The sequence below is a fragment of the Culex pipiens genome, chromosome 2 (assembly GCF_016801865.2).
Source record: "Culex pipiens pallens isolate TS chromosome 2, TS_CPP_V2, whole genome shotgun sequence".
NCBI lineage: Eukaryota > Metazoa > Arthropoda > Insecta > Diptera > Culicidae > Culex > Culex pipiens.
Genome location: NC_068938.1, coordinates 122,231,330 through 122,249,514, shown reverse-complemented (window position 1 = coordinate 122,249,514; position 18,185 = coordinate 122,231,330). Strand labels below are relative to the sequence as shown.

The following is an 18,185-nucleotide window of genomic DNA, read 5'->3' as shown; positions in this document are numbered from 1 at the left end:
AATCTCTGACTAGAAAGCCTTATACATGCGCACGTAGATAACTCTATGTAGAGACAAGCAATATTGATAATTTTCATTTATGTCTGAAGCTAGACAATGTAAACAATATCAACAACAAGATCAACAAGGCTCACGAGCTGTCAAACCAAGGTTCAGCAAGTGGCGGTGGGAACTTGGAGTTAAATATTCGTAAGTATACTTACAAGTATACTAAAATACCGCCAGTATACTGAAAATTAATAAGTATAATTAGAGTTTCCAGCCCCTTGTGTAGAGACCCTTAATATGGAGACTGGTTTAAGTTTGCTAAATCGATCTGGCAACGTATGTTTTAAGCAGTGTTGGTATTATCGCGCTCTCGCGAGAAAATTTTCTCTCTCTCGAGTTCTCGCCGCGAGTCTCGAGCTGCCGAGAGAAACTCATCGATTGCCCGTGCTCTCCTCCGCTCGCGAACGGGCTTTCTAGCGAGCCAGAATTGCCCGTTCGCGAGAAGTTGAACGTGTTAGAAACGAACAAAAAACAACACAGCGATTGAAGTTACACCTCTATACCATCGCCTGGTTCGTATTCATAAGCCTGATGAACAAATTGCTAGCTTGGGACGAACGGCTAGCACGAGGAGCTCGCGAGCGCTCGCGGCGAGAGCAAGAACGCGAACGAAAATGCGAGCGCGAGCGAGAAGAGAAAAGTACTACAAGTTCTCTCCCTCGTTCGCGAGCGAGAAATGCTTTCCTTCTTCTCGCTCGAATTCCAACAATGGTTTTAAGCTTGGCAACACTGGGCGTAAAGGCAAATGCTCGTTTGGATACGTCAAACTCTTGTCTGTTTGGGTACGTCAAATTCACTTCGACCAGTCTCCCTATTTAGGATCTCTATAGATCTATAGGCTATAGCCGCATGGCGTTCGTGTCGGTCCGATGTTGGACGATACGTGCCGTGTTCGAAGCAATATCCTTCGGGAAGTCGCGTGTTTTCGCCTTTCTTACAAGTGCCCTTACAAAGTGTGTGCCAAGCAAGGTGCCAAGTACATGTATGCGACTGCCGGTGGGATATTTATGGTCTAAATTTTGGCAACATTGAACATTAATGCGGTTTACGCACTTGGTAAGGAGCTGGTCAAGGAAAAATTCAAATGGGCTGAAGCCTAGGCAGAAGCGGTAGCGAAAGCAAGCCAGAGAGGGTAACGAAAATCCTCAAAAAATCGTTCCCTATCAAGAACGTACAGGAATAAAAATGAGGATAAATTTTGTTTGATTAGAGCAACACATGTCTCATGGTGAACAACATTGGAAAGTGATAAACATTGAATAAAGAAGATAATTAGCGAAAAAATTGTGCACTGTATTCACGCAGAAAAATCCGATTGTGATTCTGGCAAAATGTTGGGTGTAGCCCACAAACATGTTTGTCATCTCAGGGCCGGCTAACATGTTTGCCAAATTCAACCTAACATGTTTGTGGGTTCGACAAACGAGATTGTTGTCATCAAAGTGAAGGATGTTTGTAATCCCAATAATCATTATTATCAAATTGACAAACATGATTGTTGACGTAATAAACGTACCAGGTTGGTTTGAAAATCAAGATTGTAGTTCCAATAAACTATTTTATCGTGTTAATTTTCTCCAACCCCTTGATGTTTTCTTTTGTTTAATGATCAAAACAAGGTTTTGCATATTTTCTATACTTTTAGTCAAACCTTCTGTGTGCAAAATATAAATTCCGTTGCATTTCGCCGCTTGCTGCTACACTGCTCTCTAGCGATAGAACATTCCGCCATCAGCTCCGTATTGCTTTTGTTTCCAACTTCAGAATCCCTGTGAATAAATTTAGCATTATTTGTTTTGGAAAATAGAAACCCCTTTTTCTTACCTGGTTGATCTGCCCACCCATATTCAGAGAGAGTCCAAAAATCATGTTCCAGCCAATCGATGATTTGAAATGCCTTAAAAGATCACAAGTTTTTTGCAAAGGTTAAGCGATGTCTTAAAATCAGTTTACTCAAAATTAATTAATACTTACTGATATTTTTTTCAAATTTAACCCATAATCAATTTCACTCTGTAAATTATAAGCTTCGATTCAGGACTGCGAGATTAATAACTATACAAAGAATTCCCGATCTTTTTAATGTTTATTTTTGGCTTCGCCATCTTGAAAGCAGAATATTTCAAGAGATGTTACACTATAAATTTTGTCTACACGTTTATGAAAAGAAACTTGCAAATGCTAAACCTGTTTGTCAAACGGAATAACATCATGGTTGTTTTGCTAAAATATGTTTATTGAACCGATAAAATACGTTTGTTAAGCCAATAAAACAGGATAGTAGGATTCAATAAACCTGTTTGTAAATTCAAACTCACAACATTTCTGTGCGTGTTCCGCCGGGGAATTGAACCCCGTTCTATCTCATACCGTGAGAACGCATCGCCGATCTGCCAACGGAACCAAACCACCGTGCTAAAATTTTGTACCGGCCAGAAAAACAAATGAGGGCTTTTGTTAATTTGATTTGGTTAACCGCGGTGGATTTTCTTGAAATAATTCGAACTGTCAAAAATCCACCAAAGGATCTACCGGTGGATACTTTTCTACCACAGTTTTTTGTGTGATCAATGTGGTAGATGTTTTGGTGGATTTTTGACAGTTCGAATTATTTCAAGAAAATCCACCGCAGTTAACCAAATCAAATTAACAAAAGCCCTATGGTGTGCCTGAGAGCGGTCTTAGAAAACTTAGTCTTAGAGTTATCTAAGCATGATTTCACGCACACTAGCTTACCATTTGTTTTTACTGGCGGGTACCCTTCGTGTACGTACACGCAGTACATGCGCACGTAGATAACTCTATTAAATAACTGTGCAAAAACCTGTAATCGCAAGTTTCTTGTTCCAGAACTCTGTATCATCATCATAACATAAATCTGTACTGCCACTTTCAAAATGCTGGCAACTCTGTCCTCATCCCAAGATCGCTAAATCAGCTGGTGGCGTTGGGAACCATGGCTTTCTACCTAAGGTACTCGCGATTGAGTGTGTAGTAGTGCGGTCGTCAAAATCGTTATCTCTGACTCTCTCACTCCACTGACACTGACATTGTTTATGTTTTGGTTTTCCTGGCACGGTCCATAGAGGTATCTACGTGCGCATGTATTGTGTGTACGTACACGAAAAAGATTGAGGTTAAATTTTGTCCGGCCAGCAAAATCAAATGGTGCGCTAGTGTGTGTACGCGAAACGTCATAAAGCTCTATTGTTCGTTTGTTATTGTTTTGGTTTTAGTGGCACGGAGCCATGCACTCACACTAATGCAAAGCAAGATCGCGAGTACCTATGATATACAGCCTTGGTTGGGAACGTCGAAGATATTTTAGCTGCTGGTGGTCGTGTGTGCGCGAGTGCGAGGCAAAAGCCAGCGAAAATAATTTAGAGAAAAAGTGTGCGAAATCGCGTTATTTTAGACAAATTCCAGCACCGGAGTGTCGCGGGCAACGCGATAAGCTAGGAGTTTCCAGGTTGGCATCTGGGATCTTGTGTTCCCGCGGGATAGAAGAGTGCCCCCCAATCGAAAAGTGTGCAACGCGATAAACAAGAAGAAGAAACGGGGGCTTCATCGCGTATATTTTTCTTTCTGCTTATCCGTCGTCGCGGGTTGCTGCGATCGTCGCTGTGTGAGTGAGAGGGATAGTCGGCGGTAATATTTGAAAGGGGCGCAGGGACAATTGTGACGAAGATTTAAATTAGAGTATCGTAGACATAACTTAAATGGCGTAGGACTACGCATCAGTCACAGTAACAAGTTTTAGACAAAAACTGAAAATTTGGTTTATTGGACCTTTTCAAAAAAAGAAACTCCAGATTTCTAGAGTAAATTTTCTAAACAATCTATGAGTCATGGGTTTCCTATGCAGATAAGACCTTATGAAAAATTATTTTAGATCTTTTCTATATATATAAAATTTCGACAGTTTTGTTCGAACGCGAATCAGTTCAATACGGAGCGTCGGATCTAGGTGCTCTTTGTTGCGTTGGGTTCGTATAAGTCCAAGGAAGGTTCTTACGCTAAAAAGTGACAACTTTGGCCACTCTGGAACCGATCCCGGAAAATCTACAGATTGTATGAGAAGAGTTGCGTAAAATCAAATTTTGATCACAGAAAGCTGAATAAGCAAACAAGCTAAAAACGTCAACAAACGAAAAAAAGGCAAGACGAAGTTTGTCGGGTTTAATACAAAATTGCTGCTGTCAAAAATGTCGTGCTTTCGATTACGACGTAGTCCTACATTATTATATTTATCGTGCCGTAACGTAACAAAACTGTCAAACGAATGCCGTAGCCTCATTCGCCCCTTTCTAATGTTAGCGTCGCTTTTGAATACTCGCAGCCGTGTGTGTTTGTGTGCGTTCACTCGCACAGCTTTGTTAAAAAAAAAAAAGAAGGCAACAAGAACAAACGCAAATGGTTGCGCTCGGAGCGTGAAGAGTGAAAAGTGTGTAAAATCCGCCTTCATTTCCATTCTGGACTCGAAATAATTTCGTGACCCATCGCAGCGGAAAATCATGGTCAAAGGTAAGCCAGTGAAGCGTTGTGGCCGCCCGATTTGGCCTCGGAATCGGAACAATCTGTCATCGCTTTAGTTTTCTATTTTTTTTTTTGCGCTGCTCTACAGCCTACTGTGTATGATGATGTTTGGTTATGAAAAAATATTTTCCGTCTAGCATTTTCCAAACCATCAAAGTGTGCTTTGTTCGGCAATTTTAACGAACCAAATTACGGCCTACTGATCAATGTAGCGCTTCCCATAAGAATTTCATAGAATAGAACAGAATATTAGTTCGATCTTTCATTTTCCAATTGGGTCCTAAAATGAAGCTTAGATTGCTGATATTATTGTTTACAGCGATAAAGCTTATTTTTCTGAGTACAATGACCCTTTGTACGACCACAAAGAGTTTAAAATGGATTTTTAAATCAATTTTGAAAAATTAACCTCGCGGTCCTTCTTGACAGAAAAGGTCCTACTTGACAGCTCGTTCCAAGGGGACCATAGTTGATCTATCGAAAAAATGTTGTCTTGTGAAGTTATTTTTTTGCATTAAAATGAAAAAAAGTGATCAGAAATGGTTTTTGATCGTGTTTTTTACCGTTGCAGATAAAAATTGACAAAGGGCTTTAGTACTCAATTTGCCACTCATTCATTTTCTGCAGTTGGCGCAAAATTTAGTTCAACCAACCAGCACCAGCACGACAAACGCTCTCTCTCCCTCTTGCATACACACACAGAAAACCGAGTGCCGCGAACGGAAGAAGAGGAAAAGGTTCCATTCAATAAAAACAAAACAACAACTTGGGGGAGAAAATAAGAAGCAAAAGCACAACCAGAGCCAGCCAGCACACAAAGCGCACTTCAACCTGCTTGCTTTGGATTGGGGAGATCTTCTTGGGAGGGTTTTAAATTTGTTAGAGTCTGGAAAAATATGTCAAATTTAAGTAAGAGTCGCGGGGTTGGTTGGTTCGTTAATGTAAATATTCTTATGCAACAATATGCTATCTTGCATGATTGTAATCTATATAGGAAATGTTAATAATAATTTGGTTGATATTTCATTATTTTCACACCATTTTGTTTTCTTGTCTCACATGTTCACAATTTTCTTCACTGATTTGTATTTAACTTCTTTGTCTTTTGAACTTTTATCTGTGGATTGACTCTAATTATTTACTTCGGAACTCTAATAAATTTACTTCGGATTGCCAAAATGAAATCATTAATTTTTTCGTCGTTTTATAACCAAATACAACCACAGAATTGTGCTAAAGTGATCTTGGAATAATATATAGTTAATGCAAAATGGAGAACCAAAATGTGTCGTCAGATTTTTCAATGTACCAGGTGATCGATCATCCAAATTTGACTAATTTGGGTTCGCTGAACTTGAATCTTAGTGCAAGAAAGAAAATAAAACAAAAGTAAAAAATATGTGTAACGTGATTCGACTACCCACAGTTAGAAGACCATCGGATAATCGAACTTTGGATAAGGCGTCATCCACAAATTACTTAGCATTTTTTTTTTTGAGGATTTAAAAAAAAATCAAAATCCAATAAGTTTGCGTGAATCGTCACGCACTTTCAGAAAACGACTCCGGTCCTTGAAAGACCCTACTCCTCAGTCCTAGAACACTCGATTATCCGAAGGCCTTGGAAAAATGTAATGTCCCTTCCGATAATCGAATTTTTGGATAATCCAATCATAAAATAAGGTTTTTTTTCGTTGTTTTTTTTACTGTCCAGTTTAAGAATGACTACGCAATAGGTTAAAAGAATGTAAATCCGAGATGGCGGCCAAAATGGCGGTGATAGGCAATCAACTACAGCCCAGACTCGATTATCCGAATTTCGATTATCCCAAGGTTTTTATGGGACTTCGGATAATCTTGTTTTTAACCTTAAATTCGAGTTCTGCAAACTTTAATTGTTAAATGCCTGTTAGATAACACAGTCAATTTTTGTTAATATTCTGACACCGCCATTTTGGTCGTATTATAAATAATTTTAGCGTAGTTTGGAGGTAAAAAATAAGACAACGAAAAACATTTTTTTCTGTGATTCGATTATTCCCGAACTGAATTGCAGGCCAAGGATTGATACCTCAGAGCATGCAATGGCACTGACCTTGTTGCGTGTTTTTCGGTTGGCGGCCAAAATGGCGGTGATAACATAATACAAATATTCAAAATTGAGTAAAAAAAAAGGCGCAGAACTCAAACTTTAAAAAAAGTAAATCTTTCCCAGTTCCTGAGGGGAACACCCGAACACACTTGAAGAGTATCAGAGCCGGCACTGAACTTAAACTTGATGTACAAAAATACAAAAATATTTAAAAATATTTCTTTGCCTTCCTCACCAAAGGCTATAAAATCACACGAAAAATGAACTTCTTAGTTTGACCTCCTAGACCTACCTTCACGTATATATCGACTCAGAATCAAATTCTGAGCAAATGTCTGTGCGTGTGTATGTCTAAGTCCGTGCACCGAAAAATATGAACTCGATTATCTCCGGACTGGCTGAACCGATTTTGACCGTTTTGGCCTCATTCGATCCGTCTCGGGTCCCTTAAGACCCTAGTGAATATTATGAATTTAGAAAAGTACTTCAAAAGTTGTGCTAAAAAACGATTGAGGCCAAAGTCCGGAAGATTGTGAAAAGGGTGGTTTTTGTAAAAAACGGTACCTATTTGAAAAACTTTTCCAATGAGCCTAAACAATTAAAGATCTGACGTTTCAAAAGTTATGAGTACTTAGGTGATATTTTAGTAGTTTTTGGAGGCTGTCAGATGTATCGAAGAAAACGATGTCCGGATCCATCATGCAAGCCGTCATTAGTTGGATAATTGAAAAACCTTTCAAATGAGTCTTAAACATCAAACATCTGGTAACCTTATCAGATGTTATGATCAATTAAGTACTTTTTGTACACTTTTTGGAGGCCTGAACTCAGATATTTCGGATCAAAGATGTAACCCATTGTGCGATTTGGAATCAAAAATCGTATCCAACGCGTCAAAAATATAGAAGATCTGACAACCCTATCAAAAGTTATGACCACTTAAGTAGTAATCTGTGATAGCTTTTTTTTAGGGCGTCCAATTTTCCCGGGTTTTTAATTTCCCGGGAAACGGGAAAAATATTTTTTGAATCCCGGGAATTCCCGGGATCCCGGTAAATTTTTGCAGCAGTCAAAAAATCTATTTTTTCATTATATTTGTTACGTTTTTCTTGCTTAAATCATACAATTAGCTCAAAACTGTTAATGGTGATAAGCTACACTTCAATCTGAACAAGGACAGCAGTCTTTAGATAGTTTAAAACACAGTAAAAAAAATGTGTTCTTTGATGTGCTTTGGAATTTAATTGAACCAGAATTTTGAATATATTTCTTTTATTTTTTTAGTTATATAATATAACTACAAAAGCTTATACAATTTCAATTAAAGTGTCTAAAACAACAAGAAATAAAATTATACCAGACAATGTAACACTTTGGATAAGTTTGGAATTTTATGTTTTATATTTAAAAACATATTTTAAAAATTATCTTTAAGTCACTACCAACCAACTACCAACTGGGGATAATCGGGACTGCAGTCTGAATAGGTACAGGAGATTTTAGAGCAATAAATTTGGAAATCGGTGTACGAATTGTTTTGATCTGTTCCTGTTGTAATCGAAATCAATCAAAACAATCAGAATATTATTCAAAAACAAATTAGCTTAAACAGCAATCTAAATTCGTTACTTTTGTCCTGATTTGCTCCAGATGCCGGTTTATGATGAATAGCTAAATAATTTTTAAAATATTATGCTTTTTTTCAAGTTTAAAGTCATAAATATACATGAATATAATAATAAGTCTTTTTTTAAATAAATAAAATTTAGTAGAAAATATCTAAGGTGCAAAGCATTTTGCGGATCTGTAAACAAAAATTTGAACAATTTTCCCTGTCAAATTAATGCTGTTATATGCCGAATACAAATTTTAATGCTTTAAAATGCTTATCGATTACTAATTTCCACAACCAAATCTGAATTCCTAGACCAAAATTTGATATGTTTTCAATTTCGGGAATTCCCGGGACAAAATATGAAAAATCCCGGGATTCGGGAATTCTCGGTTTTGGAAAAATCCCGGTATTTTTGTCCCGGGAATTCCCGGGATGGACGCACTACTCTTTTTTTATTTGCCTTATTTGTTATTTTGCGAATCCTTTTAAAACAGAACTAGTTTAAAATCCAAGTATTTTGTCTAACACTTCTACCTTCTCCCCTGATTCCAGGACGCCGCACCCGTCAGGCGGCCACCGTTGGCCAGGTGATGGCCGCAGCGACGGCCACCACAACAGACGACACCGCCAGCCCGAAGCGTAAAGATTTTAAATTTGACAACAATAGCCCTTCCCAGCACTTTACCAACAATAACAACAACTCTCAACTACTGACCAATGGCCGCAAACCGGCCGTCGAGGCGATGGTCCTGCGCGGTGGACGAACCAAACTGAACGGCATCGACCGGTACTTTACGAGCAGCGGAAAACCGTCCTCGCCCGGACCGACGGAGCAGAACGTGATTGACCTAACGGACGACAACACGTCGGAGTCGATCGCCGAGTCGCCGCTGATGGTGCTCGGGTTCGCCGCCGCCGCCGTGGCCAACAGCAATCCCGCGAGTAACATCTTCCTGCAGGAGCCGGTGCTCAGCTTGAACATTGACAAAAGCTGCCCGGCTGTTGGACAGTCTTCGAGGGTCATCATCAAAAACAGCTTCTTCGGGACGGAGATGCAGACGCAGTTTTCCCCGCCGAAGTGTGATCCGGTGTGGGGAGGAGTAGGAGGAGGAGTCGATGTCCTCAAGCGGGAACCGTTGGACTTTGCACTGGACCTGTCGAAGCCCACCCAGGTCACGGAGATTGATTCGACCACGTTCCACGACAGCAGTTCGTGCGACAGCGGAGACAGTGGAGTGGTCATCCTGCCTGCCATCACCAATATTGCCGCCGGAGGACCGTTACAGTTTGAACCGTCGACGCCCGGGGAGGGTAAGAGGAGGAAACCGGCCACGCCGCACCGAATTGTGTGCCCTTCGCCAGTGAAGAGCTCGTCGATTGTCGCCAGCCCGTCGTCTGCGTTGTCACATCTGAACATCCAGAGCAAGCGGCAACCCCGGAAGAACGTCAAGTCGAAGCGGAGGTAAGAGTGTTGTGTTTGGTTGATGCTTAGTAGAATATAAAATTTAATTTTTCCCTCAGACTCCACACCAAGGAACTGGAAAACGCCCTCGAAGAAGCGGCAACCAGCGTGCCTACCAACAACAGCAGCGTTCCGGAAGCCTCCCCAATGCTCGAGACTGGAGCCGTAGTAGGAGGAGCAGCTACCGCCACCGCCGCCGCCACTCTCACGGGAATGCTTCCACCTGCCGCCACCGTCAAGCCAGCGACGCTTCTCCAGAAGCAGAAGCAGAAAAAGCCGGTGCTAAACACGGCTGCCAATCCGACAGCTTTACAAAACACCAACAACAACAACCAAAGTCGAGCAAACAGCGCGGCAGCCGCAGTCGCCGCCAACAAAAAGGTCACCGACTACTTCCAGGTGCGTCGCAGCGTGCGGAAAACCAAGAAGGAAGTCCAGTGGGAGCGGGACCGCGATCTCGAGCGGGCGATCTACGAGCAGCGAGAGTCCGGACTGACGGTAAGAGAAGTTCGACGGCGCAAGCGATAACATTCTAAACTCTAAATCCTCTCCCTTTTCAGATTGTCGAGTTCGAGGGCAAGGGCCGAGGCATTGTGACCACGCGAAAGTTTGCCCGCGGGGAGTTTGTCGTCGAGTACATCGGCGATCTGATCGACATGGCCGAGGCGAAGCTGCGCGAGCAGGAGTACGCCGAGGACGACAGCACGGGATGTTACATGTACTACTTCAAGCATCAGAACGTTCAGCACTGGTGAGTTGCATTGAAGAAAGCTTCTTTTGGGGGTGTTTCCACCGATGGGGGCAAACACGAGGGCAAACCGAGTTCGATGGCGAGACCACCGCGTTGGTACCTGGCGAGCGTGGCAAACTTTATCAACACAGTTCATCGGGTTTTCACTGTCCTACACGATTTTGGGTCAGTTGGGTACCGTGTCAAATGGAATGGATATCAAAACAATTGAAAAACGGTTTTAAATTTTTAGTTTTTTTTTTAGATTTTCTGTATTAGTTTTATTTTTACTGTTGCATTCTAGTCGGACCGCGAATAAATACATGTTTTGCCACAGATTAAAATATATTTATTACGGACAAACAAACTAAAATGTACAAAATATACAAAGCCGCCTGTGCGGCTGCACGATACAATTACGTCGCGAGACAATAGACGAATGAAGCAGAGTCTAAAGCATCTACATGATGGCAGATCCAGCTGCGATCAGTGAGCCCAGATCTGCTGTTGTTTTCATGGTCCCAACATTTACATTTTTTTTTGCATTTTTTACCATTTTTTAAATTTGAAAAAATATTTACTGAAATTGCATTAAAAAATTGAATTAAATCTCTAATCTAATCTAACACAAACGCAGCCAGTCCGATGAAAGCATGCTGGAAAGTCTTGCACTTTTCTTGTCATTATTAATAATTGCAGTACATCCGAGAACACCCGGAAATGTATTGCAAAAATTAAAGCGGCCAGCCCTACTGCGTTGTGTTTATCGCAGAGAGGATTCTAAGAACGGATCACAACGGACATACCGTACCAAACGCTCCAGTTTACAGTTTCATTTGTTGTTTGTAGGATATGTTTAGTGTAAAATATAGTGTTGTTATTCAGCGATTCTCAACCTTCTTCTAGTTTGGTTCCCCTTGCCATGTAAATCAAGTAGGCCCGGTACCCCCGTTGAGATTCGCTATATATAATCAATGAAATATAATAATGCAAAATAATAATCATTTCATAAGATCATTTTTTGAAAATTGAAACACGACCTGAAAAAAATAAAGACATTTACAGAAATAAAAAATATAAAATTTCAGAAAATATTTCTTATCTCGACTTTTTTATAAGGTCCTATAAACAAATGTAAACATGAGTGTATCTCTTTTACATCATATGTCAATGTCCATCAGAGTAGGCGGGATACACTCAATGTTTACATTTGTTCATAGGACCTAATAAAAAAAAGTCTCGAAATGCACAAAATTCAAAGAATTTATAACAATAAATAACCCAAAACAGCTTGTAAAATACATTAAAATGCGTAACATTTTTTTTCTGCGAAAGTTTCTATGTTTTCCGTGTCCAGGACATCATTTAAGCAACTTTTGTTTTACTAAAAACTTTACTTCTCTTGTTTAATTTTTAGTATTTTTAACAAATTCGCAAAATAACTTTAAACAAGTTAAATTTCCAACCCAAAAAATTTCTTTTAAGAAACAAAAAGAGAGCCAATGCTTTTTAAAGATCTATAATTGGTCGATGAAACTAAACAAAACGTTTTACAGTTTGTTTTTATTTTAGATTTTCTGTTTTTTTTTTTAAATTTGGGAATTGTTGACCTTTTAAAAAGAACTTCAAAAAAATCAAGGAGCTGAAAATTTCTAAAAAATAGAAGAAGATAAAACGGAAAGACGACGAAGATCTGATCATAGTAGACATAGTATAATGGGACGACAATCCAAAATAATTCGATTACTAAACTGCCCATGTTCGCATAAATGTCCCATATGCAAAAACAGCAAGCTGAGAAAAACGCGAAAGAAGTTTGTCCCATACATAAGGCTACGTGTTAAATTTTAACGAAAAAACTGGATTTCCCCAAGATTTCTAGAACAAAGTACTGGATGTTATAGGCTTTTCTGAAAGATCACACGATTCTGAACAAAACTGCATCAATGACTCAAAAACGATGAAAATGCATATGGGACATTTATGCGATCAGGGGCAGTAAAGGAGGCATTCGACTATGGCAAACAAACTCGCATTTCCGTGTTTGACAAACTCGCAAACAAAGCATAATTTATGCAGACTGACGTTTCTGCAAACAAATGCAGGCAAACCATCAAAAAGATTAGCTGTTTGTTTGCCGATTGTTGTTTGTTTGTTTGCCGTAGTCTGATACCTCCTTAAAGGCTAGTATGGAGATCGGAAGGAAAGGGATCAAGAAACAGCTTTACCAACAGCAGAGCAAAGGAGAGGGAGCGTTTTTTTTTGGGCTTTTCTTCACCCTCTCTGGCTTGCTTTCGCTGCCGCTGCTGCCCATTTGAAATTTTTCTTGACCGGTTTCTTCCTATGTGCGTATACCGCTTAACACTCAACTGAAGTGGTTCGGTCTCTGGCTGATCTCCTAAAAAAAACTTTAAATTAAAAGACATAAAAATCACAACAAAGCCAAGCAACATAAACTAAGAAAAATATGAAAAAAATATCATAATTGAAAAAAAAAATCAAAAGATTCAGATTTTTTTAAATTAAAAATTCGAATAATACACAAATTTCCATGCATTAAAAAATAATTATTGAAACTAAAATCCCAATGCAAAAAAAGTAACAAAATGATAAAACTAGCCTAGACAAATAAAAAAACTCAAAAAACTGTAATAATTACAGCAATAAAAATATATAATATTCGAATTATTAAAAAATAAACATAAAATTCATAATAAAAATCAGGGCATATAAAAGGCTCAACATTTAAGGAATTTATATAAATTACAAGATTAAAAATTTAAAAGTCTCAAAACATAAAAATAAATCTAAAATTTAAAAAAGACAGTTCATGGGTTTAATTTTTTTTAAATTTTAGATGTTATGGTCTTAAAAGTTTTGAATTCTTTTTTTTTGTAATAGCATTTTTTTATTTTTTATTTCTTAAGTTTAAATAATTAAATTAAATTCTAGAACTTTTAAATTTGTAAGTTTAATACTTTATGTTTTTAATTTTTTTACATTTTGATGTTTTTAACTTTGAAAAATAAATAATTCTGCAAAAAAAATCAAGAAACTTCAAAACTCTACAAAGAAAAAAATTCTATTAAAATAATATTACAAAAAAAAAACATAAAATTCAAATAGGAGAACAGTATCTAATTAAATCGTGCCTCTAAAGTTGCCACATCAGCACTTAGACGTTCAATTTCAGCTCATAAAAAGCGTTTTCAACTGAAATCTATAAATAGCTCAATAGGAAATGAGCAAAAGTTGTTTAAATAGTGAAAATCAGCAAATTGGACGGAATTAGGACCGAGTGCTTAATCTGCCAAACATACGTGAATTTCCCCTAACTCATAGAAGCTATGAAATAAAAAAAAAATAATACAAAATTATTGAAACATTGAAAAAAAACTGAATGCTGAATTTTTACAAACTCGATTTGCACCCCACCCGTGGAGACGACCTAACAATTTCCCCTCTCAACATTTTCCAGCATCGACGCCACCGCCGAGAGTGGCAAGCTGGGCCGGTTGGTGAACCACTCGCGGAACGGCAACCTCATGACCAAAACCGTGCTGGTGAACGACCTGCCGCACCTGGTGCTGCTTGCCAAAGAGGACATCCCCGAGGGCGTCGAGGTGACGTACGATTACGGCGACCGGTCGAAGGAAGCCCTGCAGCACCACCCGTGGCTGGCGTTCTAGAAGTGCTGAGTGAGTTTTGCGTGGCCGCGCCGCCATACTTTAAAAGTATTTTTGATTTTGGGGTGAGGCGTTGCAATGTTCCTCGTTGAGTTCCAATTGATGAAGTTCGGCAGTTTCAACAGCACACACACACACATTATGAAGGTTCAATTGGAATCGTCACAGTAAAATTATATGCTACTATTAGTTAATTTCACAACAATAACAACAACAACAACAAAAATACAAATGTCGATCAGGAATGCTGTAAGAGTAATAATTTATTTTTTTTAATATTTTTTTTCCTTTTCGTTTTGTGCACTTTACATTACGAATATTCATCTCGAACTTGGAATCCTTTCAGGGTGGTTCTTTAATATTCTGCGTCGGTTGTTCAGATTCTTGACGCTAGGTCAAAAGATTCAAATGCCGAAAGATTAAATCCCACAGGTATTTTCTCAATGTCTGAACTTAGAAGTTGTGTTTAATTCTTCTGTAGAATCGCAAAAATTTGCTGTTTGGTTTCCCTTGCATTTTGGGCACTTTTCTTCTAAATATTGCTACTCTACTCAAAAATTATCAAAAAATGCTATAGATTTTTTGGTGCTTTGACAATTTTTTAACACACTGTCAACCAAAGCTTGCGATCATTCGACATTTTTAACGAATGGTGCCTGAGCTCTTCATTAGCTTGAACGTACACACGGCACCCCACCCGACTCTCGTTCGTTTAACTTTCTACCGAAATTTCAATCACTTGGCCCATGACTGCATTCAAATGATTGCTGTAACCACGCAGCACCAAACGAGCCAAAAAGAGAGAGTCTATGTCACCCTGTCGGGCGACTGCATGAGTGTCGAGCTTGGTTCCGTTCGTTTCAACTTTGTGTGCGATCACTGACGGTCGCTCCGATATGACGGTCATAGCAGGCGGCGCTCTGTGAGAGCATTGAAACATCGAGGGCGAAGAAGAATGCTGGCTGCTTTGCACTTTCAAACGTCGCGCATTCTCAGTCACGCAACTCTTGGTAAAGCGGCCAGGCCTACTTTGTAAAGTTAACAGCAGAGATGATTCATTGGACTGGGCACGAGATCTTTCAAGGATCGTTCAACCGAAAAATTATCAACCTTCTACAGGAGATTGGAGCAACTTTTTTAGAGAAACTAGAGAGCCACCCTAATATTTATCGGATCTGGCGTTTGTAATTGCGTAATTGTTCACAGTAATTTCACAAGTACACTTTTTTTTCGTTTATTCAATAAGTAAGTCAGCAAGTAGTTCTAGGTTCTGAAGTTTAAAGTAGACTTTATTTATTTCAACCGGAGTGAAACAATTGACAGATTTTTCCTATAAAATAACAAACAAATCAGCAAAGAAAGAAAGAGAGAGAAAGTATATAAGTTTGTGTTGTTCAACAATTGCCTCTAACCTTATAACATACATACATAAAATAATACACACCGCAAAGCCTAACTTATACGCAATTACGATAGGACGTAGATAATATACAACTAAACAAAAAAGCTAAACTGTGTTTGCTGAAAGAGGAAAAGAGCCGAGAGATGGGGGAGTTAGTAACACCCACACAAAGAAACTGCCATTTTGTTTCGGAAAAATGATTTTATTGCACGAAACGGATTAAACAAACACATTGTCGTTTCGTTTCGTGTCAGTTTAGTCAACATGAGTTGTTTTACTTATTTCCTGAGAGACAAGAGTCGGAAAAGTGATGACCCGAGAATGACCAAAACCAACATTTTTTCGAAATATGTATGTCGTAGGTTTGTTAAGGCACACTTTGTAGGTAGATTCGTTTAAAGTTTAGAGTTTGGTTCTTACCATATATAATTTACCATACAGCACAGTACAATTCGTCGACGAGGGAGGGAATGTAAAACTAAATTGTACTCCGGAGATGGTCTCGATAGAACCATGCCGCGTGTATTAAAGTTAAATAACTAAATTAATACGTAAGATCAAAGTTAGAGAAGTGTTTGAGCATTATATCTCGTTTGATAGTTTGATTTTTTCCTAGACTTGTAAGGTAATTGAAAAAAACTCTACCCAGCAGCATTGCTTCAGTTGGAACAAACGCAGTTTTAGTTGGAATCCTCACTTTTTTTGTTGTTCTCAGAGGAATGCTGATGAAATGAGGAAAGGTTTGAAAACGCTCTAGGAATGTATTTATAAATTAAATCTTAGCGTAGAATCAGACACAAATATACTTAAAAGAAAAACACCGATAGTACTAACATACAAAACCACGTATTAGCTGCTAGAATGATAGAGTTTAAATTTCTTCCCGAGCAATCCGTTTCAATTTGTAAATTAAAGAAAGTGGACAAATCTCCCCTATCATAAATGCAAACCCTTTGGGAGACCGCTCAGTCAGTCTTTCTAAGAGTCATTTGAACACACACGATAATGTATCAACAATATCTACTACAATTGAGAGCATAAAAAGAAACAAATCTCCGATGTTTGTGCAACAAACAAAAAACCGCCTCTGTAGTTAGCTATTCCTTGAGCCCACTTTTGTTTTAACTCTGCAAACATGCAAACTGCCGGATCCGTTTGTGTCTACTACCCGAACAAAACAAAAAACTGTTGCTGCTGCTGAGAGAGAAAGCAAAGAACGTTAACAAAAAGCTCGCCGATCGTGGCAGGAAAGAGTTACAAATCAGGTTCTAAACAAAACAAAAATACGCGGATGCGACCGATCGATTTGAGGGGACCATGTTCCCCGTTCTTTTTCCGCTGGATGTAATGTAATGCTTCTAAAGAAAAACACAAACACAACAGAAAAAACGTAGTTGTTAGAGTTTTTTGTTGACGGAGAGAAAAAAATGCAAATGAGAGAGAATGGAAACATATACATTGTTACGGAAATTTAGTTACGAGCCGCGGACGGAGCGAGCTGACGCGATTAGTTTGTAGGGCGCGATTTAATATCGACATATTATACTTAGAGATCCAAAAAACCAGAAGAAGAAGATAAAAACAATATCGATGTATGTTTATACACCACATAATGATTAAACATTTTGAATGAAGTGCACGCTTGTTTTTGGTGGCCGTTGAAAAATATCACCCGCCTTCCTCCAGAGCGTCCCGGATGAAATGGTGTCGTGTGTCGACAGCTTCAGGACACGGCTCCACCTAGGGCGGTGATCGACTTCCGACTTCGAAGCTCCTCATTTCTCGTAGGTTAGACGAAACTTCGAGGTCGTACCGCAGATAGCGGAACAGATGCTTCTCACCTGAGTTTGAGTTGAAGCGGCTGAGCAGATGTCCAGTCTGTTGCCAAGTACGTCAAGCACCCAAAGGCATCATGGTACGGCACAGACTTGATATCCTCTACTTCTCTAGGTGGACCGACGTCTGAAACCGACTCAAAATCGCTTCCACATACCTCTCCTGGTCCAGAGCAATCTCGTCCTTGCTCCTGCACTTCGGATCCCCAGAAGGTAATTCGCATGTCCTTCATCTTGAACTCGTGGCAAAGTTGGGCCTTGATGTCCGACTTGCAGCGTTCACTGTTTGAAAAGAACAGGACATGGTAAATATACACAGCGACGAACAGCATTTACTAGTTGTATTCGGTGCATACAAGGTCGAACTTTCTCATCCAACTTCTTTATTTTTTGATTTTATGAGTGATTTTAGAAAAGGCAAAAATACAATTTTTTGTACATTTTGACCCAAAATTCAACTGTTTGTAACTTTTGAACCCCAGCGTTTAGAGAGTTGGTCTAGGAGACTTTTTTTATGTCTCGGCGAGATCTATCGAAAACGTTACTTAATTCACCTTTAGGTGGTTGGTGCAAAGGGCAATTCACTTCTGATATTGCACCAATATGAAGCCAATGTTGGAGTCGATACGGTATGCAGCCAATGAATACTGCGCGAGTATTATGCGCGTATGATATTCACGCTGATATTTGGGTAGATATGACCTCAAATACGACGAATATGGGGTCTATATCGTCAATACGGTATGCAGACAATAAGAATATTATGTGCGTATGATACGC

At 39.1% G+C, this 18,185-nt stretch overlaps 1 protein-coding gene across 3 annotated transcripts; it reads left to right on the top strand.

The window, feature by feature from the left end:
* The first annotated feature begins 3,357 nt into the window (after nucleotides 1–3,357).
* LOC120419555 (N-lysine methyltransferase KMT5A-B) lies at nucleotides 3,358–17,204 on the top strand. 3 transcript variants are annotated; one of them, XM_052707711.1, is made up of 6 exons: nucleotides 3,358–3,517; nucleotides 4,388–4,572; nucleotides 8,843–9,752; nucleotides 9,812–10,250; nucleotides 10,313–10,503; nucleotides 13,961–17,204. In XM_052707711.1, the coding sequence occupies exons 2-6, from the start codon at nucleotides 4,563–4,565 to the stop codon at nucleotides 14,169–14,171; spliced, it is 1,761 nt and encodes a 586-aa protein (XP_052563671.1). In that variant the 5' UTR covers nucleotides 3,358–3,517; nucleotides 4,388–4,562; the 3' UTR covers nucleotides 14,172–17,204. The 3 variants fall into 3 exon arrangements, with proteins under 3 accessions (XP_052563671.1, XP_039438203.1, XP_052563672.1); XM_039582269.2 differs by having other exon boundaries at nucleotides 3,363–3,673; XM_052707712.1 differs by lacking the exon at nucleotides 3,358–3,517 and having other exon boundaries at nucleotides 4,370–4,572.
* Nucleotides 17,205–18,185: the final 981 nt, after the last annotated feature.